Here is a 21,612-nt window from a genome sequence, read left to right on the forward strand (position 1 = left end):
TTGAATAAACTAAATAAACATTTGTCTTGATTACTTATTTACTCTTTAGCAGTCCTGGCCACAAAAAGCCCAATGTTCCAGTGCCAACAATAAATGTTTCCATAACGACTTTGAAATTAATATTTATTTATTTCTCTCAACAGAATCCAAGTGACAATCAGAATACAGTACTTTTTTTTTTCTTTTTCATTGTTTTTATATAACGCAAAACGAGAACACAGTGCAATACAGACAGAGGACTGACAGTGCGGTGCTCTCTCTACCTTTTCACAGTGCATGTTTATACACACAAAAAGATTGTACAGCGTTAATAATACATTTCCACCCTTCACCCGTCAATGTCATGACATAGCAAAGTGAATGTCTTTAAAACAATCATTTTGAAATTGCGACTTGCAAACTCATGTAGCTTGGCACACACTCACAAACACGCTACCCTCCACTCCCCCACACACACACTCTCTCTCACATACACACACACACACACGCACACACACACACACACAGTCTTTTCCCTTACACACGTACAGTAACAACACAAGGTATTGTTTTTCTTTAATCCTCACTGGAGAGAGGGCTGCTGCACTTATACACTCAGGACTGGCTCATTTGTCAAATTAATGGTGCTTTTGGTAATGTTGACATTATATTTAATGTACAAAAGGAATACCAATTGAGATATAAAACAGGGATTGGGGTAGAGGGTGGAAACAGGGAGGGAAAGACATATAGGTAACCAGCCTGATTCTGTGTATTAGAAAAATTAATATTAGTGCTGTTTCTTTTCTTTCTTCCCCCCCACCCACCAAAAAAAAAAAAAAAAGCTCAAATGTTTTAAAGGCCATTGTGCAATGCCTTGTCTTTTTGACTGCAATGTGATAGGTCCTTAAACAATCTGATATTTCTAAAGTGGTTGCCAATAAATTCTGGACTGGGAACATTGTCAGTGACAACCAAATATAGATGACTGCATGTCGAACACAGCCAGACTCCTGAGGCTTTACTTTCCAGCCAATAAATTAAAACATACATGGTACAACTCATCACTCTTAACTTTTACCAAAAAATATATAAGCATAACATTGAAAGATTTCTTCAAGTGCATATGGCTATAATAATCTGCTGTAAAATTAGGAAACTCACTAAAAGCTTAGGTCTTGATTGTACGGGCTAGCTGTTGGTATCAAGTATTTACACTATTATGGTGGTCACATTGTGCACGGCATTACAAGGGTGACATTACTCACCGGCTCCTGCCAAGAACTGTTTTACAAATACCCAACCGTCTGAGTGCAACCGCACCAATATGCTGTGGCATTTTTTTTTTTGTTTTTATACTAACGGTGCCCTAAGCGAGATTATCATGCTACGGCAACCCAACAAGTTTAAATACGGAACATTATCTGAGATTTTGGGGTTTTGAAAAATTGAAGACAGTCTCGCACAAACAGATAAGCATGACTCCCCATTCTCATCCTCAAGCAGAGCACTCATGCTTAACTGCATAAAAGCAATAGAAAACTTGAGAATGGCACAACAAGCGTTATTCTTGTTTGTCTGGTTGTCATGCACCCTCTTTTCCAATACAACTCAGGGCAACTCCCCATATTGCCCTTATTTAAAACCGGCACTGCAGATTCGACATGTCAACAGGCTTTGGTTGGTCATCGTAATGAGACTTAAAAAAAAACAAAACGTATGTTCTAATTTACTACCTATCAAACTCCACCTCATAGCTTTTTTCTTTTCTTTTTCTTTTTTTAAAGATTACTTCATAACACTTCTCTGTCTGTTACAACAAGCCAACCAACATGACTCAACCACTTCAGAAAGGCTTTCAGTTTGTGAGCACACAGCTTGTAACCGTGATTCACAAAAGTGAAATTGAATCTGTTCTAGGACCTACTGTTGTACATTCTAGAACATAGTTGTAAAGGCTTTGAGAGCCCGCTGGCGTCTAAAGCAACTTAACTTTCACTCTTTGACTTACAGTACAACAGTGAAAATGTGAAGAGTATAGATAGAATTGAACGGTTCATTCATTTAAGTGCTTTTGCGCACGTACACAAAGAAAAAAGTTGGGCATACAAAAATTATGCTACTACAGTAAAAGTACTGATAGATTATGTTTTTTTTTAATGTAAAATAAACTAAACAAAAAAGTTTACATTGAAACAAATATTAGATTGCATTGAAATCTAATTTAATAATAATTTTAGATGCTTTTTGTTCCCCATCATCTTATTTAGAAAATATCTATTCATTATTGGATATCTACTCTACTTATCAATATACAAGAGTTCAGTCACAGGAAATAGAAAAATAGCAAATATCACCAGTGATGATAAGAAAATGTGACAACCTGAACAAGCAGAAATATTGCAGTGGTAACCACTATGGTCCTGACATCAGCAAGTATCACCCCCCTCCCCCCTCCCAGTGCTCTTTGTGATCACCCTGAAGCATTGTCGCAGGGGGAGCCCCAGTACCACCAAACAGGGAGAAGAAGTGAGTATGTGGGGGTTATGTGGTACAGAGGATAAAGTTGTTGTTGTATTTTTTTTTTTAATGTCAGATGGCTGTGTCCCAGAATACAGTTGTCTGTGTTGGGTACGGGGGAGGTCGGATCTTCTTGGTTCCACTGCTCTTCCCACAGCCGGCGAGGACAGATACGCTTTCCTGCTTGCACTGACTTCGCTCCAGGTGCCTGTCCTCGTTCTTGTCAGGAGGTGGAGGCCTTTCCAGATATCTCTGCAAGTGCGGATGCTGTCTGGAGAGGATCTCCGCACAGAGGTTCCGTTTTCTTTCTATCTGCTCTAGCATAGTGGTGTCTCCACAGATCCATGGCATCTGCAGCATCTAAGTGACAGAACGAATTTCAACTCGGTTACATAGTGTCAAAGTGTAGCAAATGTCACTTGATGGCACTGTACCAACAGGCGCAACTCATATTCAGTTACACAGAATTGTATGAATCCAATTCTTTTCGAGAAGGACAATTTGACACAGCCTGTGTAGAAAGATAACAACTGGTACTTGGATGAAAGCAATGTAATGGGCTTTTCAAAGTGCGGTTATGCTCCCCCTGGATGGTGCCAGAGCTCTTCAGGGGAATGTGACATGACAAAATAAACAAATCAGTAAAGGTAACGGTGTACATTCAGATATCTTCACCAGGCCTTTGACAAAAATATAACCAGAGACAAAATTGATTTATTGAAGTTTTAGTATCGAAGGTAAGAAGTTAGAGTTTGAGCCAAGCAAAATAAAAGGAGAAAGTATAACCATGATTATTTAAAGTTGGGATTCTCATGGGCTGGATCTAAAGATGCTTCACTGCCACAATGTTGTCTTGCCTGAGAGATTTTTTTTAGTTTTTTTTATAGCAGGCTAAATGAACTGTGGTCACAGCAGAGAGCAGCTCATACTTTTAGCACTTCAAATGACAAGTCAGCTGCAGCATCGTACTATGTGGTGCTATGCCTAAGAAAAAGCAAGTAAATCCCCAATACACCAGTTTAATAGATGAATAAAACTTAGAGTTTAGCAAAAGCAAAAACGTTTACAGAAATAACAGCAATAATGTAGTTTGAGGGAGGCAGCTGCCAACTCTCTGGGCTACATTGACGAGAATGTGCTGCATTTTCTTACCAATTTTGTATTGATTGTTAGGAAGAGTTCATACAGCTGGTTACCAGTTGTGCTGTTTTGAAGGAAGTATTTGCTTTTGTTCCATATTTTTAAAGCCTTGGCCTGTTTAGTGCCGTTTGCAAACAAAATCTGTGACTTTGGCGAAGAGTGCTGCTATTTAGGCGTGTGTGTAAACTGTTTTGAAAATGTGGAGTCTGAGTTGACAACTGCATCAAAGCAATTATGAAAAATTGGAAAACACTTTAGACAGTTTAAAAAAAAAAATTGGTCTCCTTCATATGGCAATGTTTCTTTTGGCAGTGGTGTTGCTATCTATTTTGCATGTGATAGAGTCAATTATGTTTTTGATATCGAACTACCAAGGAGGACTGGGAAAATATAAAAATAAACGATGATGATGCAGTGAAAAATAAAAACTATCTACACTGTTCAAACAAGAATTCATCTGTAAGCAGAGAGCCTGTTTTCCAAAGTTAAAAAATAATAAAGAAAAAATAATGCAAGTGCATACCTGACTTTGATGTGTCTCTGGAGCTCTCCTTTGTGGCGTTCCAAGTGGGGAAGGGTTATTGGGCATCGAAGGGGAACGACTATACTTGGATGGAGTTTTCAAATCTAAAAAAGAAAAAAAAAAAGCAAAGCGGTATGTCAGGGAACAGATTCAGTGCATTAGACTTCAAGAAATATTATTTAACCAGAGCACAATTTAATTTTCTTGGAATTGAGATGGAAGCGCTCTCACCGTTTCCAGTTCCTGCAGACAAAGGTGGGCTACTGGATGATTTCCCATGGTGAGTGGGTGTTGTAGTGGATGAATGTTGCCCTGAAATTGTGCTGCCATTTCTCTCTTGTGCTTTTGACTGGTCCATATTGTGATTAGCTCTGTTGTCACGCCTCGGCGTACCGTCTGACCTGTGTCCACGCTCTTTATCACACCTGTACTCCGTTGCAGGAGGACTCTTGCTGCATTTGAAATCATAAAGGTGCTGCTCTGAGCCATTAAGACTTCTGTCTTTGCTGTCCCGTCTCACTTCAAGGCCTGTCCTACTCAGGTCTTTACTTTCCTGCCTTGGTAAAAGAGGGGGAGGAAGATCCCCTCCATTGTGGCAATTCCGATCTCTGCCTTCATACTTAAAATCGACCTTGTTGCTCCGTGATGTTTCTTGTCTCAGCAGCACTTCAGGTGGCTGGTCTATTCGTCCCTCATATTTATGTTCAGTGCTACTTCTTTCTCTGTCTACACTCTCTTGATGAAGTAACAAATCAGAACGATTGTCTTTGCAATCGTGCCTAAATTCTGGCCCATTTCTAGTTCTGTCTTTACTTTCTTGACGAGGCAGAAGCTCACCTACTCGGTCTCTGCTATCTTGCTTTGAGTCCAAACCATTTCTTGCCCTTTCCTTGCTGTCTTGTTTTGATAAGGGCTCGTGTTGCTGATCTATTAGTTTGTCTCTGTCTTTGCTTTCCTGTCTTTGTGAAGACTCTGTGGCATGTCCTCCACCCCAATCTTTGCCATCTTTCCTTGGAATTAGTTCACCATTGCTAATACATCTTTCTTTGGAGTCTTTTCTTATTAAAGGTATGGGGTCTGAGGAACTGCAGCTTTTGTCTTTGGAGTCCCGTCTCCCAGAGATGGGCTCTAGACCACTGGAGGCTTGATCCTTGCTATCCCTGCGGACAAGGGACACATCTGTACTGCTGGAGGTGCGATCTCGACTGTTCCGTCTGTGGATTGGAGGTTCTGTATTGCTGCCGCCCCTATCTTTGTCTTTGTCTTTGTCTTTATCTTTGTCTTTGTCTCGTTCTCTTCGATGAGAAGACTCCTTGCTGTGGCGCTCTTTGGACTCACGTTTGGAATCCTTGCTGTGGCGTTCCTTACCTTCACGCTTGGGATCACTGTGAGACTTGACCTTTGACTCAGCTGCAGAAGAGCACAAATAAACTACTTTATTATTTTTATATTTACCAATATTTAAAATATTCATGTTATGGTTATAATTCTTAGTTTGAAACCTCTGTTAACATACTGTCAATTAACAATTGAGAAAATAGGTTTGTATTGCAATATCCGTTAATAACCACTAGGTGGAACCCAATACTTTGCTTCAGTGTTCACAATTTCTGAGAGCAAATATAGCATAGATCTTAGCTATGCTTTTCTAATAAACTACACATTGATTCCATTAACCATGAAAATAAAGTAAGATTTGTATCTGTATGCCTGTATACTCCCATGAGTTACACAAGCCAATTTAAAAGGTATAGATGCATGTGTGAGTGTTTACTTGTGGGGGCATATAATATGAAAGGGAAGATTAACCAATTGGTGAATGGGTCAGAATATTCTCTCTATTGCTAGAAATGCAAATGTAAAATAAAGGCCAGTTCTTTGAGAACCACTATGTTCAGAAAACAATCAAAGAGAGAAACAAATAATAAAAAAACAACACTGCTTCCTTTTCCTATGTATTAAAGAAACAAGGACTTCTATGCACCTGATTAAAATACATGATTTTTTAACAATCTCTTAAAAGAATGTAATTGTTGTAATTAAATAAACATAACAAAATCCTAAATAAAGCAAATGTGCATTAGATTTCTGACAAGAAAACCTTAAGTCAAGCCAATTATATTACAATTAAAAGTATAAGTAACCCAATGTACTTTGTTTCCACTCTGTCCCGCTGCACGTCTGCTGCACCAGCAGCCCGATTGGCTTAACCATGAGAAAGGTATGTGCTGATTGGACAAAACGCATTTGAGTTGTGAGGCATCACCGCCCCTGTCAGCTGCTCAACACTCGTTTGTACACCACCATGCCCTGAGCTGTGATTGGCTGCATTACCCACGGGAAGGAAATCTGCAAATAAGAAACAGGGATTTTTTTCCCCTCCTTCCTCTGTTGCTATGTTGTAGTTGCTAAGAAAACTGACTGAGGATGGATGTGTAGAATCTGTCCAATTTCACCACAATTTATGATTTATGGGAGGAGGGGGCTGGGGGTAGTGAAACCATAAACGTGTGTAGATTTAAAACATATAGATTTTTTCTTTAATTACTTAATTACCATTTTATAGAACACTCAACGGAAGAATTAAACTCTGAAGATTCATCTCACATTTATGTTTATCTGTAGGTAATCTTAACCTTATCAAGTTAAAAAGAATTCAGTATAAATCTTAATATGATTTATGCATTTATGAGACTTCCTCTTGCCTAATATGAGGTTCATATATATGGGCACATGTAAATCTTAAAATAGTCATTTTCAACATGTTAGATTTCATTATGTTCAGGAACAACACAGTGGTTTACAGATAATAAACCATTATCAGTAAACTTATAATGCTGCTGACTAACATAAACTATAACTTAACTCAGTTTTAATACCTTTTATAGAGTGAAAAATATCTACCTGTCTTTGAGCAGATTCTGCTTTCCTCTGCAGATGAACTGATTTTGGCAGCATCTTGAGTGAATGTGGCATGAATATCGGTATTTAAATCTGATGTTTACATATTTAAAAGTAATCCTGCCTGATGGCCTAATGCCATGAGTTGGTTTGAGAGACCCGCTGTCCGCTTTAGTCTCTAATCTCCTCAGATTAAATCATACGATCTGTATCTGACTTGGCTTTGTGTGCCTAGATTAAACAAAGGAAAATTTTGCAACTTTTGCCACCATGCTGTAAAAAGAGATGTACACTTTACACAGCATCTTAAATTGGCATGGTTTAAATTTTATCCCAAAAACAGCATTAATTTAAAGACAGAGGAGAGCAGTATGGGCTGTTTATAAATCAGAGAATATCAATATTCCCTGAATTTGTCTTGCATTGTAGTTTATTCAGCTGACTGATTGGTTTATGCCTATTGAAGATGTCCCTTGACTTTCAGCTCTAAGTGAAACTGCTTTCTTTTCCACACCTAAAAGCTATCTAAATTTAGAATACCGTTTTTTCTTTTTCTATTCCTGGTTTTACAACAACATTAATCTACAATGTAAAAGCATATCCAAAACATAGCTTACTCTCTCCAGGCTCTTTAGATTTTCTTCCACTGGCATTTTTCTTCAGCATGTTCCTGCCTGTGGTGAACAGGTTTGTTAGTTCATCAAGTGGACTGGTGGGTGTCCGCGAACGACCTGTTGACACATTCTGCATAGAGCCGTGGAGTCGTCCAACACCTTCTTGAGGTGGGGAACCTTTGCCGTGAGGAGTTGCAGATGCACTCCGAGGGAGACCCCCGGGAAAAGGCATTGGAGCATCAAATGGAGGTGTACGCATTAGGCTCAGAGGGGTGAGACAGCGGCCCATGCTGACTGGTGATGGGCAGGCAGAATGGCTACGCTGATAGGATGATGAGGAGGAGGATTTGTAAAGCGCACAGGGGAGCGGAGGTGCAGAGGAGCGGCCAGAGACTGTAAGTGTTGGGGTAGCAGTGAGCTCCCTGCGGATGTGAGCAGAAGGAGGAGGTTCATTTGAAGAGGTCGGGGACTTGCTATAGGGCTGGTTCTCCAGCATTGGCAACTTGGCTACATCTAAAGGTGTGAGGGGAGACTCATCTGAGTTTGGCGAGCACTGGGCTGGTGCCGGTGGAAACACCAGCAGCGGCGGTCGGTGAGTGAGTAAATTAGGAAAGGGTGCAGGAATGTCACAGAGGGGGATGTTTCGAGGGGTGGAGCAGCGACTGAGAGGCTCAGGATCATAGGGTGCTGGGGTGGGGCAGGCAGAACGACATCCAACAGGATCAGTGCGGTACTCCATATCATCCAGGGCTGGATACTTCATTTCCTCGTACACAGACTCTCCCGGCTCTTCATCCTCAATCTTCAATGGTTCTCGTGGCCCTATGTCAATCCCCCCCATTTCTATGTAGACAGGCTCATCCTCACAGTCGTCTGTGGGACTCTCGTCACTCTGTGGAGGTGAGGGGTTGCGTTCGCATGGGGACGTGGTGTGGTGGAGGTGCTTGGACGAGCACACACCACTGCTTCCGTGACTCCTAATGTAGGACTCGTCAAAGGAAACGCTAAGTTGTGTGTTGGGGTTCCTCTTGGGTTTTGGAGGTGGCACCCGTCTGCAGTCCTCATTGCATCCTTGTACTGCTAAAACACAAAGGAGAGAAAATTGATCAAATAAACAAAATCAGAATTTTCTTTTTTTTCCATTTCATTAATTTGTCTTCAGTTATATTGCATTACAATTTTCAGAATTGATTAAACAGTGATCAGTTCACTCTATTATGTTTATATGACCGTCTGCTCATATATTATAATTCATAATGCTGTTTGGTCACAGAACAGCATTTATACTGAATGTAAATTACTCAAGGTAAACTCTACTTTCTAATTTAGTGACTTCTAAAGGCAATTGATTGCAGTGGATTCCAGAGTAAGTGGGTATTTTTACTGTTTATTTGTGAAAACTAATAAAAAGCAGACAAAATAGTCCTACTATTACACAACTATTCGATACGTTGTGTGGATTCATCAGAAAGTTTTGAAAGCTTCAAAGCCTTTTTACAAGAATCTGTCTACCTTGAGGTAAAGTGTATTAAACAGAACAAGGTCATCTAATCCTTTATATCAATACAACATATTTTGTGTAAGAAATATGCAAGACAGGTTAATGAGACAAAAAGGAACAGGAAGTAGAATATCAATATATAAGAAAAAAATCTCTACAGTTGCAAATAAAACACCATTGGCAAATTGTAGTAAGTCATTCGTTTTGTGTGAAAAAACATTGAATTAAAAACACTAGCGTTGATAGGAAACCTTTCTGAATTTTTATGGGTCAGCCGTAGGTCACTGTGTATCACTGTGAGCAATACCTTGCATGTGAGTTGCGGGACCAGTTGATGCATATGCATGTTTCTAGGTCAGATACATAGCAGGGAAGCAATATGAGAATATTGTATTTGGGTCACACACTCTGTGGAGCTTCTTGTTGATAGTGGTGACGTGCTATTGCAGTGTGAATCTCTTCAGATGTGGTGCAGAGTGGCTTTGGTACAGTGCTAGTATTTCCTAGATACTACTGTATAAAAGCAGCGCAGCGCTAAAGCCTCATTCACTGCTCTGTGTCACAGTTTATTTCTAGGTCAGTCGATGAAATGTTTGGATAGAAGTGCCTTTCCCTAGGATGGGAAGTGAGAGATGGGCTTAGTGAAGAAATGAACCATAGCTGAAATTTCCAAACTGCAGATTTTAGACCTTTAATAATTCAGATACCAGATGGCCCCAGACATGCATATTTCCCATAACTGTATGACTCACCACCACCAGTGACTGCAGAACATGCAAACCGGTGCATGAACACTGCACATCCCTGCACATTAATTGATGGAAAACCTCATGAAAACAATTTATGCCATATGTGCTAACTTGTCTTTGAAAGTGTTTCTAGCTGAAGTTTAACAGTGTACTTACTTTGTGTCCCTGTTGCATGTTAATTTTTCAGTTTTACTGTTGCAACAAATAATATCATGTCATGTAAGCATAGGTTGTTGTTCTGTAGTCATTTGCAACTCATTTTGTATGTTTAGATGGTGCTGATATCAAACTTTACTCATTTTTTGGATACATATGTCTTTTTTGTCCTTATCGCCACTGACAAAAAATTGAAGATGCTGCAACTGGACCAGTGTAGTAGCCATGTTATTGAGAATGCCTCATATTTCTTTGTGTCAATATTTGCTAGAATCTGAATGTGTGCATGCCATACTGCTTAAATATGTTTTCTCTCTGTCACAATAAAATGCATTACCACGCAACAAGGTTTTCTTGTTAAATGCTGAGCTTTGTATCAGCGCTGATGCCGAAATCAGCCATTCAAATATTCTTTTCTGCCAGTTTTTTTTTTCTTTTCCTCTGTCTCTTACTTCCCCTTCTCCCCCTCCCCCTGTAATGGATGTGTTTACCCGCAGCACCTCCCCCTCCCTCTTCTCCAGGGAAAAACAAATCTAGGTCAGTCGCTCCTCCTGAATGAATTTTACTCTGACAAGCTCCTCCCTTTTCCACAAAAAGCACCAGCAATGGAGCACGCCAGCCTCCCCTTAACCAGGGACACCCCTACACTCTATCGCTGATTGGCTGACAAAGCTCAGACCTCAGCATCTCTGGAGTCCTATTGGCCCAAGCTCCGTAGCACGGCTGTTATTGGCTGGGCTGCAGGGGGTCTTGTTTCTGTGGGATGGTTGCCGTGGTGCCCAGGAAGATCTGTGTGTGCACACAGAGATCCCCACCAATCTGAGCCCGGCTGGGTGACTCCCTAAACATCACGTTGGCGGTAAAGGACACCAATGAAAAAGAAGTCAAAGCTTCTCTCGCTATAATAAGCCCCAGTCTATAAATTAGATTGCTAGGATTTCAGAGGTTTTATTCTGTGCATTTTGCCATTTTTTGCACTGCATATAATGGCGTTTGTAATGGCAACAGTTTTCAAGGAGGTGATGCATGCACATAATACTATACATATTACTTTATTATCCGTGAGTAATAGGTTGTTTTGCTTCGTTTACTGAAAACTGCACGTATCAAATACATGTAGTTTGATGTATATGGGCACTTGCTAAAACTGGAAACAAGACAAAAGATTTGTTATGTCAGAGTATGAGTTTTATCTTTACTTGCTCTGATTTATTGGGACATGAGATAAGCATTATGTTTGTCCTAAAATACACAAGAACAGAGGATGTTGACTGTCAAGAAAATTTAGATTGTGCTGTCATGAAATATAATGACTTGGTTTGTGGGAGAGGGGTTAGAATAATTGACAGACATTTAAATTTAAATGTGGCTGAAACCGTTGCCACTTTACCATCATACTACAGGTGTTTGTAACAGAACAAGAAGGGATGAAATGCCACTTTATAGATAATAAGTGAGGATAAAAATTGGAGAAGGAATTAACTAATTGGGACCAACAAACAAAAAGTAAGTAAAAAGAAAAAAAAAAAAAAAAAAAAAAAAAAAAATATATATATATATATATATATATATATATATATATATATATATATGTAACTTTCTGATCAAGACATGTTTATGATGTCATTACCCGTAAGTAATCAAAGGAAGTAATTTAATATAAATAAATTTGTATCATGTCAACAACTAGATGTCATGTGACTCTGAGAGAACAGCTAAAGATATCTGCAGCAATGTGATGCAAAGTGCCACAAACACTCACCGTCACATCTCTCCCCACGGCAGGTGGACATGGCACTGTGGTCCACTGCTTCAGACGACATGCTCAGCTTGGTAGCCGGGTCTCTCCTAGGCTTAGGTGGTGGCTGCTTCCTAGAGGTGGGACTCCCCACTTCCTCATCTCCTCCTCCTCCTCCTCCTCCTCCTGTGTTACCGCCACCAACAGAGTGGAGGGACTGGGAGCGGACCGAGAAGCCCTGACCGCAAGCGATAGTGTGCAGGTGGGGCAAGGGCATTCGCTCCTGGGGCTCAGGCATGGTTATTGAGCCCATGCGCAGGTGCTTGCCTTCTGTCGCTATATCCTCACCAGTTCTGAAAGCAGCAAAAAGGGGAGGGGGGAGGAATAAAAAAAAAAAAACTAATTTAAAGATGGAGAATTAAACATGCAAGTTCTGATAAAATATGAGAAAAAAAAATAACACAAACTCAGAAACATTTTTGTTTATATGTTTGTGTGCGTTTGATAAGGGCATCAAGTCAGCATCGACAAATGCGAGTTTCACTGACAGCATAAAAGTCACCAGAGTTAAGGCACAGTATTGATTTGAGCTTAACCCTGGATATGACTGACACTAGTCACACAAACACGATGGAAGCCTCACCCCCCACTCCACCGCCTGTAAACAATCAATGCCTATAAATGGATGATTGGCCTGAATGGAGCCTTAATGATGGGCAAAAGGGGAACACTAATTGGATAAAGTGTGTGCGTGTTTGTGTGTGTTATGCGTGCATGCTTGAACTGTTTTCATATTTCATATATTGAAAGCTAAGAAAAGAACATAAACTGATATGTACATGTTTACAAATGTGAGCCATATCAGAATTCATATGTGCTTAAAGCATGAATGTGCATGCTCCTTTGCTGACAGTGACTCCCTCTTGGCCAGCTGCTGAACAGAAGGCGCTGTATAGATTTGGTTCATTGCTCAGACTCTGCTTTGCCTAGCAACAGGACACATATACACATCAAGCACAAAACCAGCTGCCCCGGCACAACAATAACAAAGTACATGTGCACAACGCAACACTTGCACATGGCTGCATCTCATTGTCAAGGCAGTTTTGCTTAAAAACTAAGCAGGTGGTTCAAGAAAAAGATGCCAGCAGCAAACCTTAGAATGTCACTGTGATAAGCCCGTCAAATAGGGAAATCAAAGCATCCAAAATCTTAACACAAAAACATATTTTGTATCCTGGTTTGTTTATTTGTATGTCATTATTATAGTCACGATTAAGGTTTGGGGATAAAATGTAATTGGAAAACAAGCAGAAAGATTACACCTATTAGATGTAGCCACACTTGTCATTGAAAAAAAAAATGTTTCTGCTTCACATATGTTTTGGGTGTGCATCTCATTGCAGCTTCAGTATGCATGGGTCGCATGTGTGTAGGTGGCTTGGTGTGACTGAAGTACTGGTGGCTGAGTTATTTTTAGGATATTTGCCCAGTGATTGGCTAGAGGACAGACCACAGGTGCAGTTGGACCAAATGAAGTTGACTTGTTGTTGGGCAACTCTGCTTTTCTGTGTGGCAATGTTAAAAAATAAAAAAAAATAAAAATAAACAAATAATTTTCTCTGTTTAAGGAGCAAGGAGAATACTGAGTAAAGAAACAGAATGAGTGCCTGTAAGTGGATGCACACATGCTCCAAAGGGTTTAGAAGAGGGAAAGGAGACGTTTGAAATTTGCATTCCCATGCAAATGTAGGAACATTTGCATACGTTTGGTCTTCTATGAGTTTGTGGTTAGGAGGGACACACGGTGATTAAATACCCTTTAATAAGTATTTCTGTGAGGCTATGGCAATGACTTTTGTGTTCAAAAAGGTAAAAAAAAAAAAAAAAAAACAACAGAAGAGACCCTTAGTGAGGAAACTGTCAGCAGGAAGGCCCGCCTTGCTCAAATCCAACAGGCTGATTCAATTGGACTACAGCTCCTCCAACTGTCACCAGGCAGAACACATCCCCTGTAACTGAACTCACACTTAATCATTCTCTAACAAGGTTTTCTTCACCACACTCTTAAATACACTCAGTCTAATACAATTTACAAGCCATTTGCTCTCCCTCCCCCCCCCCTTCAACAACCCCTCTCTCATTTCTTTTAACCTGTTGTTCAAGCATGGATGTGCTTATTCACTCACAGAAACAAGTATGCACTATGAATTCTAAAACTCTCTCTCAGTTACTATAAGAAATAGGTCATCTCATTGACCTACTTGTAGGAGTCACACAAAAAAAAACGTAAAATTTGATGCTCCTCCTCAAGTGGAAATGTATTAATGCTCTTGCTCTGGCAAAATCTAAAAGGAAGCAAATGTCAGTTTCCTCAGGCATCCCCTGTGTCTAATTCCTGAAGTTGCTCCACAGGATTACATCAGACTACTGATAGAGATGGGCGGGGGGTAAATGTTTTGATGCAAACACAGAAGGATTTCCAACTTTATCGACCTCTAAAAATGCTTGGAGTATTAGCATTAGCAACCCTAAATCAGCTTTGATTGCGAAAGAAATAAAACGTAGCCACTCTGGAATGAGCTGTCCACAAAGAGTCACACAAAGAACAACAGACAACAAAAGAGGAAGAGATCTTTAGAATTACACGACCTTTGACAGGAATGTGACAGGGCTAAAGATGCAGATGAACATCTGCTCACTTAACATTCAACCATCCAGGGTTGCGCCAAAGTAATGACTGGATGACAAGATAAAACTTTGAACAGGGGCTTAAATACTTTGTTTTTCACAGACTGATAAAAAAACCCATTTATTCCATTTTAACACTGGGTAGCATGTTTTTCATAACTGCTGCCACAAACTGAAACAGTTTATCTTAGGAAATGATCCGATTACCAGTAGGAAAGAAGTGAAAGTGCTTTTTTTGTCGGTAGATCATGTATTTTATCCTTTCACCGCTTTTTAAAATCAAGCACAATTGAACAATATGAGAGCAACTAAACCAGCTAGTAGTTGTTTTAGATGTTGGAATGTTAGTATAAGTCATTTATCTTCACAATTAGGAAATGTGTGTTTGTTTGTGTGTAAGCTGACAATCAGCTTTGATTGAATTACCTACAATAGGTGAGATACTGTCTCACCTATTGTAGGTAATTCAAGTTACTGATGTCAGGTGAGATAGTATCTCACCTGACATCACTACACCTTTATGGTGGCATCACCTTTTGGCCATATCTAGGGATGGTTTTGGTGTTCCTGTTGAAAACCTTTGTAATCAATGTGTGAAAACAGCATTTAGATGTAATAAAATGCCTTGTCCCTGATAGACAAAATTATTCCCACACATTATATAATTGAATATACTTAAACATAACACATTTTCAGAATAAAAATAGTTCCCCTGCATCTTTCTCGTTTGTATCCTCACAGTCTAAAGCTTCTTCTCGCACAGATGATTCTCCTTATTCTTGCTGTTTTTTTTTTTTTTTTTAAATAGAGCATCAGTGACCTCTTTGCAAGGACGAGTCCTAAATAAGTCTAAATGAGAAATTAATTATCCTCCATAGGTTCATGGAGTGCATCAGTCCACACTTGTTAACCCCAAAATAAAACAACCTGCCACCCTCACAGGCACCCTCTTTCCACTTGTCCCAATTCTCTCTAACCTAAAGGGAACTCTATCACATCTGTGATGTCACAGAGTTGTAGCAGGCGTGATACATCTAATCAGTGATGAAGGTAAAACCAAGTGTTTGTGTGTCCTCTGACATCTCTGTTTATTCACTTATGCTCATGGGTCTTGTTTGTTGTTTTGTGGCTGGTTGCCTTCCTACCTCCTTATGGCTTCCTCCTGTTTCCTCTTCTTCTCGTTTTTTTCCTGCAGGAATGTCCTGTTTCTTTCATTCCTGGTGTGGTCCAAGTTCTGAGCCAACAGGCTGTTGTAGGCTCTCAGCCCATTCTCCTCAACATATTGGAAAAAGCTGAGAGTTTCCTCCTCTTTGGAGCTCATCATTCTTCAAGTCTTTGCACTGCATTCTAATTGAAAGAAAAAAAAAAACTCTTAGTTATGATCACTTACCTAATCGGTGCACAGAATATTCAGAATAAAGAGTAACATGGAGCTTTCCAGGAAGCATGTTATTGTGTCATTAGTTATATTGTCTTACAAAAGTATTTATAACCCTTAAATCAGTGGAAGCAATTGCCTTCCGAAGTCTCTGTTAATTCTTGAAGAGTCCCTGCAGAGAGCAGCAGTGGAAGCATTAAGTTGTGGGAATATTTTTCATCCATTCAGAAGGCGATTGGAGCTAATACAGAACATTCCTGGAAGAAAACAAATTCAAGAGTGCGAAAGACTTTTGGGTCTGAAGTTCAGCTTTCTGCAGAACAAGGTTCTAACTAGAAGCCGTCGCGACAGTGGACTTTTACAGTTACTACTTTTGTAATTAACTCGTGCAAAGCACAGTTTTTATTTTCTGATTATAAGAAAGCCAATTATTAAAAAAATAGCTAAAAGCCTCATAAATCTAACACACTGAGTTGATCAGAGTATCTGTTAACATTTATGAGTAATGATGTGTGGCTCTTTTCAAATAGAAGCTGTACGATGTTGCTGAGTCTTGCATCTTCCGTGGTATAATTCATCTTTTGAGGGTGGCATCATGTTTCATTCAACATTGTCACACACCAGCAGTTAGACATAACTTCCTGTTTGAGTGTTGATTAACAACAGGCTCATTTTCTCAGTTGTATCTGCACATTTTTCAGTGTGAAATGACTGGTTTTAACCAAGAGAGCATTGAGATACAGCGTTCCTGGGATAAAATAAAGGATTGACACAAACAAATTAAAGCAGTCTCACTGAACAAAAGCACAGCTTTGCATATACAAATAACATTTCACTTATTTATTTATTTTGCTGTTGTTTGCTTTGATCCACAAATCTTTCTTTGTTGCCCCCCAACTCTGCAACAAAAAATTATGCAGCTAATTACAGTTCACTAGTAAACTATAATAAAACTCTTTCCATCTCTTCAATCTCAGAAGCATATAAGACGTACAGAGCATGTATGTGCTGGATGCATTTTTCCAAAAAATAAAAAATATAATAATAATAATAATAATAATAATAATAATAATAATAATAATAATAACAACACATGCAAAATTATACATAAAATATGTAATGCTCTCAACTTGAATTTAGAGAGTCTAGAATAGGATGAGGAGAAGACAGTGCATGCTTTTATGTAGGTCAGTGTTTTCAGATCAGCCGAAGACTTCTGCTTGTTTACGTACGAGAGAAGCACTGAGTGGGAGCGAGCATGGGGAGGGGGCAGGGGGGAGGGGCTTTGAGATAACTGCATGTATGTTGTGTGTGCAGGGAGGATAGGGCAGTGAGGGGGGTCTTGGAGGGCAGCCAGATGGAGACTGCGCAGCTAACAGGGAGGGCAACCATTGTCTGGTCATCCTTAGCATCTCTGCATCCCATGTCTATCTATGCCTCGCCACGCAGGGTAGGTCAGTGGGTTTATCTGTAGGCTCCACACCCCTTCTGGCATCCTCAACACCTCCTCAGCCCATCTTTTTAAAGACATATGGAGTGATTGCTGTTAGAGACAGGAGAGTTCACACTAGGGCACCGAAGCACGGCGACGAACAATTTTGATGTATTTTGATTGCAAGATTTTGTCACTAGTGCACATACAGACGTGCGTATAAGTCTTTGGTATGGGAAAATAGAACTGAGTTTTAAGGAAGAAATGAGGTATGCCAGCATAAGTGCAGAGATGAGAAAGCACCGTTCAAACAGTGTTTGAGCTGAATTAAGCCTACCGGCTTAATCCTGTAAGCCTGCAAAAGAAGCCCACATTGGAATCGGCTTGTTTATCACAGTGTTTTTACTGGCCTTTTACAAAGGCTTGTTCTCAAAAAACTTAGTGATTTAAAATTATGGTATCATTCTATCACTTCAGCAAAATCTATAAATTCTCCAACTAGTTTTTTATTTTTTTTGGTTTGTTTTTAGATCTTTCAGTTCCTTTTGTCTCATTTAGATTTCCTCTTGCTTTCAGTTCCTCCTCTGCTCATTGTTGCCCTAAATGACAGTTGAGACAGAGGTGCACTTTGCTTTAAAAGTAAATTATGGTGGCACATCGTTTCTGTTTCCAGGCAACCATGTCACCAGAGAGGGCCACCGTGGATATTCTAAAGACACAATGTCAAAAAAATTTCAGGGCCAGCATTAAGGTGGCCTCACGCATGGGTGCTTGTGCATGAATACACACATACAGACATACATCAGTGGATTGCAGTTAACCTCAGCTAACCTTTAGTTGCTTTACTTTTCAAAATGCCAACAACTGACAAGTCTTTCATATGTGTCAGGCTAATTTCTAAGTAGAAATTCCTGTCAAATTAAAGAGTATGTGCATGAAATAAGTAGACTGGTTATTAATCTGCCTAATGTCCTGTGTGATATTTTTTGTTATAAAAAAAAGCATTACGATGCATACTTACAATAAGGCTTTGTCTTTACTGTGGTGTAAACCAAAGTGTCTTCTGTCTCTCCCTGAGTCCACGGTGCAACAATGAACTCTGACCTATGCAGAACGGTCCATGCACTCTTCCACTTAAATCCACATAGACCTCCGTCCATCATTTGTTTATTTATTTTTTTTCCCCCCAACAGATTGTGTCCCACTTGAAAGAGTCCCAGTGACCCAGGATGAAGATGGAACTAGAAGGGAGCTGGGCCATCAGGTGCCCTGCCCAGTGCTCCCTTCTCCTGGGCCAAGTATCGTGCACCTCCAATCCAGATGCTGCCAGACTCCAAGCCAGCTGTGAGAGCTTCACTTCTACGCACATGTGCGTGCGCTAAAAAAGCAGCACACAACTGCCACTGCGTGCATTGCAAAAATGCACCTCACATCTTCTCAAACCAAAGTCCTCTCACAGCTGCATAGCCAAGTTGGCTTTAAAGTCCAGTTCAAGGCTCTTTCTCGGAGAGTTTCTTCTTTGCACGTTCTATTCGATCAAAGTCTCACGACAGTAATTTAAAAAAGGGGATCCACATCCGCGGCGCCCTGGTGGATGAGGTAGACCAAGGGTTCTTGCATTCCCTGCCGATTTCCTCTGTCCTGTTCAGCGCAGTACCTCGGTGCTTAAGCAGATGACACTGGGCTTCCCAGCTATACACCAAAACAAGAAGAACACGCCCACTGCCTACTGTAGCCACCTTACTCTAATACGTCAGCCTCTCTCTCTTGCTCTGTGTCCATCTCTTTCTTCCACAGCTCTTTTTTTTTTTTTTGCTGAGTCCCTTTGAACTAATATTTCTGTCACACTAATACACAAGCCTCTCTCTGCAAGCATTCGTGTTGTGTTTTTGTTTCTTGTGTCTCGCTTTGCCTTTCCCTTTGCAGCTGAGAGGAAGCTTGAGCCTGAATGTGTTGTTCTGTTGTCAGCACCACGGAGAGTTCTCCCTGTCAGGGGGTGGAAGAAGGCGGGGAGTTGACAGGGTGGGCACGGTGGGACAAATGCAAAGATAGGAGAATAGGAGGGGTAGGTGGGAGGAGTCAAAGGGTTGCCAGGGTGTGACCTCATTAGATGCAACCTCCTCTTCCCCTGGCAACCACTGCGATTACCCTCCCTGATGCCTCCTCCTCCTCCTCCTGCTCCTCTCCTGCAGCTCGTAAACAAGACCATGACATGAAAACACTGGCTGTGAATGCACCGTGTTGCTCTCTCGTGCCGTCTCGGGTTGTGGTTAAAACAATGAGGAATAAGGAGAGTACTCAGAGCAAAACAGCAGCACTTTGTAATTTCCTCCATGCACAAATGAAAAGGCTGGTGCAAGATTAGTAATTGAATTCGCAAACATGTAAAAGCAAGCAGACCAATGCCAAATGTGTTCCCTGGGGCTCCATAGGTAAAAAAAAAAAGATCAAATATAAACAGATTTGAAGCTGAGTTGCTGTTTTTGTCAGTGGAATGTCACTGCACAACTGTCTGTGGGACGAGTGTTTCCACATAGCTGTTGGTTGTCTGTGTGCTGGGAGAGAGGGGTATGTGATGCAAAAGCTGATGAAAAAGCTGGAGAGGAAGGGAGGGGGTAAGGGGATGCTTTGAACATGGGTGGGTGGTTGGAGGGGACTTGGTTTGTCTGAATGGATTAACACCATGGACACAAAAGGATTAGGAAGTAAAGATCTGTTGTGTTTTTATCAACCCTTCCCTCCATTTCTCTTGACTCATATCATGCACCCTCCACCACCACCACTCCACCCTTTGAACAACTCCTGGGTGTCCCTTCAACATTGGTTTGAGCCAGAAAGCTGGTTAAGCAAGTTTCTGAAGACATCGAAACCAATTAAAAACATCCGGTCATCAATGTTTGGAATAATGGCAGTTAACATCAATTGGAAAACAAAGATTCAAAAGGCGTTATAGTTCACAAGGTGATCTAAAAGAGCTACAAGAACATAGCAAGGGCGCTATGATCCACAAAGTGTGTTTAATTGCGTATTAATAATTAGAGAGGTAAGGCAGGGTGGAATATAATCTTTATATCTCTGCACCCATTTCGACTCATATCAGTAAATCAGATGCAAAACAAGCAGCTGAAGTGATCTCATTGAGATCACAATGCACTTTCACTAGGTAGTCAACTCCTCTTTATGCCTTTTGTGAAGGATATGGTTGACTGATCTTTCACAAAGGAAGTTAGTCCGACCATACTGGCCCATCACACGCACGCGTCCACATGTTCATTTATAAAAAGGCAAGTGTGACCTCAGTGAACCCCACAGCATGTAGAGCCCACAGGAGTTTGATGAAAACAGACAGTAAATGAAAACATTACGGACAAAAGGGGTTGAACAGATATTTCCTCCAATGTGCACGAGAGTAGTTTGTGTTGTGAACAGTAGAGTACACTCCCTCTGGGGCAGAACGAGGGGTGAAACAGAATGCGGTTCCTGGAACTTTTTAGTTCATGTAGCCTTGCAGGAACAAATTTGCATTTAATGAAAAAGACATCGAAACACAAATTTGACTGTATTCAAATGCTTTGGTAGCCATGCATACAATCAGAGTGCACAATTCATCAAGGCCGATTAGACCTTCTGTGTGTTTTGTGTCATTATATGAACCATGACAAAAAAAATACAATATTTTAGGCTGGTTTGTAGGATATCTTAGTTAATTAAGTTAATTATCTTTGACTTTCTGTCGATCTGCGGTATCAATATCATGTGACACAGAGGCCCTTTTCCTTTTACCATATGGCAGTAGGTTGAACAAGGGGCCACGTTAAACTTGAACACTATGCACAATAAGGCAGGTCAAGGCAGGTCAAAAAACAATTGGTAGCACTCGCTGGCAAAGAGGCAGCAATTTGAGCTCATCAAGTCTCAATGACCAATATTCAATTCAAAGTTCTTTTGGAACTTTAACTCACATTGTTAAAGTTCCAAAAGAACTTTCACCAAAACCACAATGAGAGTAAGATCATTTCACAACATCCAAGATGGAATCAATGAATATGCGCACACTATAAAAAGGGAATTCTGAGAAGATTTCAGGTTGCCTACAATGATGCTTTGAGATTAATTTTGATAAGACCAAGACGGGCCAGTGCAATGAAATGTTTGTGACAGCCGGAGTCAGCACTCTTAAGGGTGAACTTAGAGATCTGATATTTGAGCTTATATGTCATTTACATTAATTGGAAAATAAAATGCCTTAGCAAGCCCACGGGTGAACTCTACATGATACTATTCACAGCT

General features: G+C 40.4%; 1 protein-coding gene across 1 annotated transcript; it reads right to left on the bottom strand.

The window, feature by feature from the left end:
- Positions 1–106: 106 nt before the first annotated feature.
- Positions 107–20,094, bottom strand: nyap2b (neuronal tyrosine-phosphorylated phosphoinositide-3-kinase adaptor 2b). Its single transcript, XM_015000112.2, has 7 exons — positions 18,344–20,094; positions 15,658–15,859; positions 11,846–12,174; positions 7,681–8,754; positions 4,394–5,572; positions 4,163–4,266; positions 107–2,859 (listed from the first exon to the last, which is right to left on the bottom strand). Exons 2-7 carry the CDS (start codon positions 15,834–15,836, stop codon positions 2,572–2,574), a joined length of 3,153 nt encoding a protein of 1,050 aa, XP_014855598.2. The 5' UTR covers positions 15,837–15,859; positions 18,344–20,094; the 3' UTR covers positions 107–2,571.
- Positions 20,095–21,612: the final 1,518 nt, after the last annotated feature.

The sequence above is a fragment of the Poecilia mexicana genome, unplaced genomic scaffold (assembly GCF_051168715.1).
Source record: "Poecilia mexicana isolate PSO_F unplaced genomic scaffold, ASM5116871v1 scaffold_17, whole genome shotgun sequence".
NCBI lineage: Eukaryota > Metazoa > Chordata > Actinopteri > Cyprinodontiformes > Poeciliidae > Poecilia > Poecilia mexicana.

Coding starts and splice junctions, on each gene's coding strand:
- nyap2b (XM_015000112.2), bottom strand. CDS start 15,836: ATGATGAGCTCCAAAGAGGAGGAAACTCTCAGCTTTTTCCAATATGTT. Junction 5,573..7,680: donor ATCTAAAGAGCCTGGAGAGA/GTAAGCTATGTT, acceptor GCTCTTCTGCAG/CTGAGTCAAAGGTCAAGTCT. Junction 4,267..4,393: donor GTCTGCAGGAACTGGAAACG/GTGAGAGCGCTT, acceptor TTTCTTTTTTAG/ATTTGAAAACTCCATCCAAG.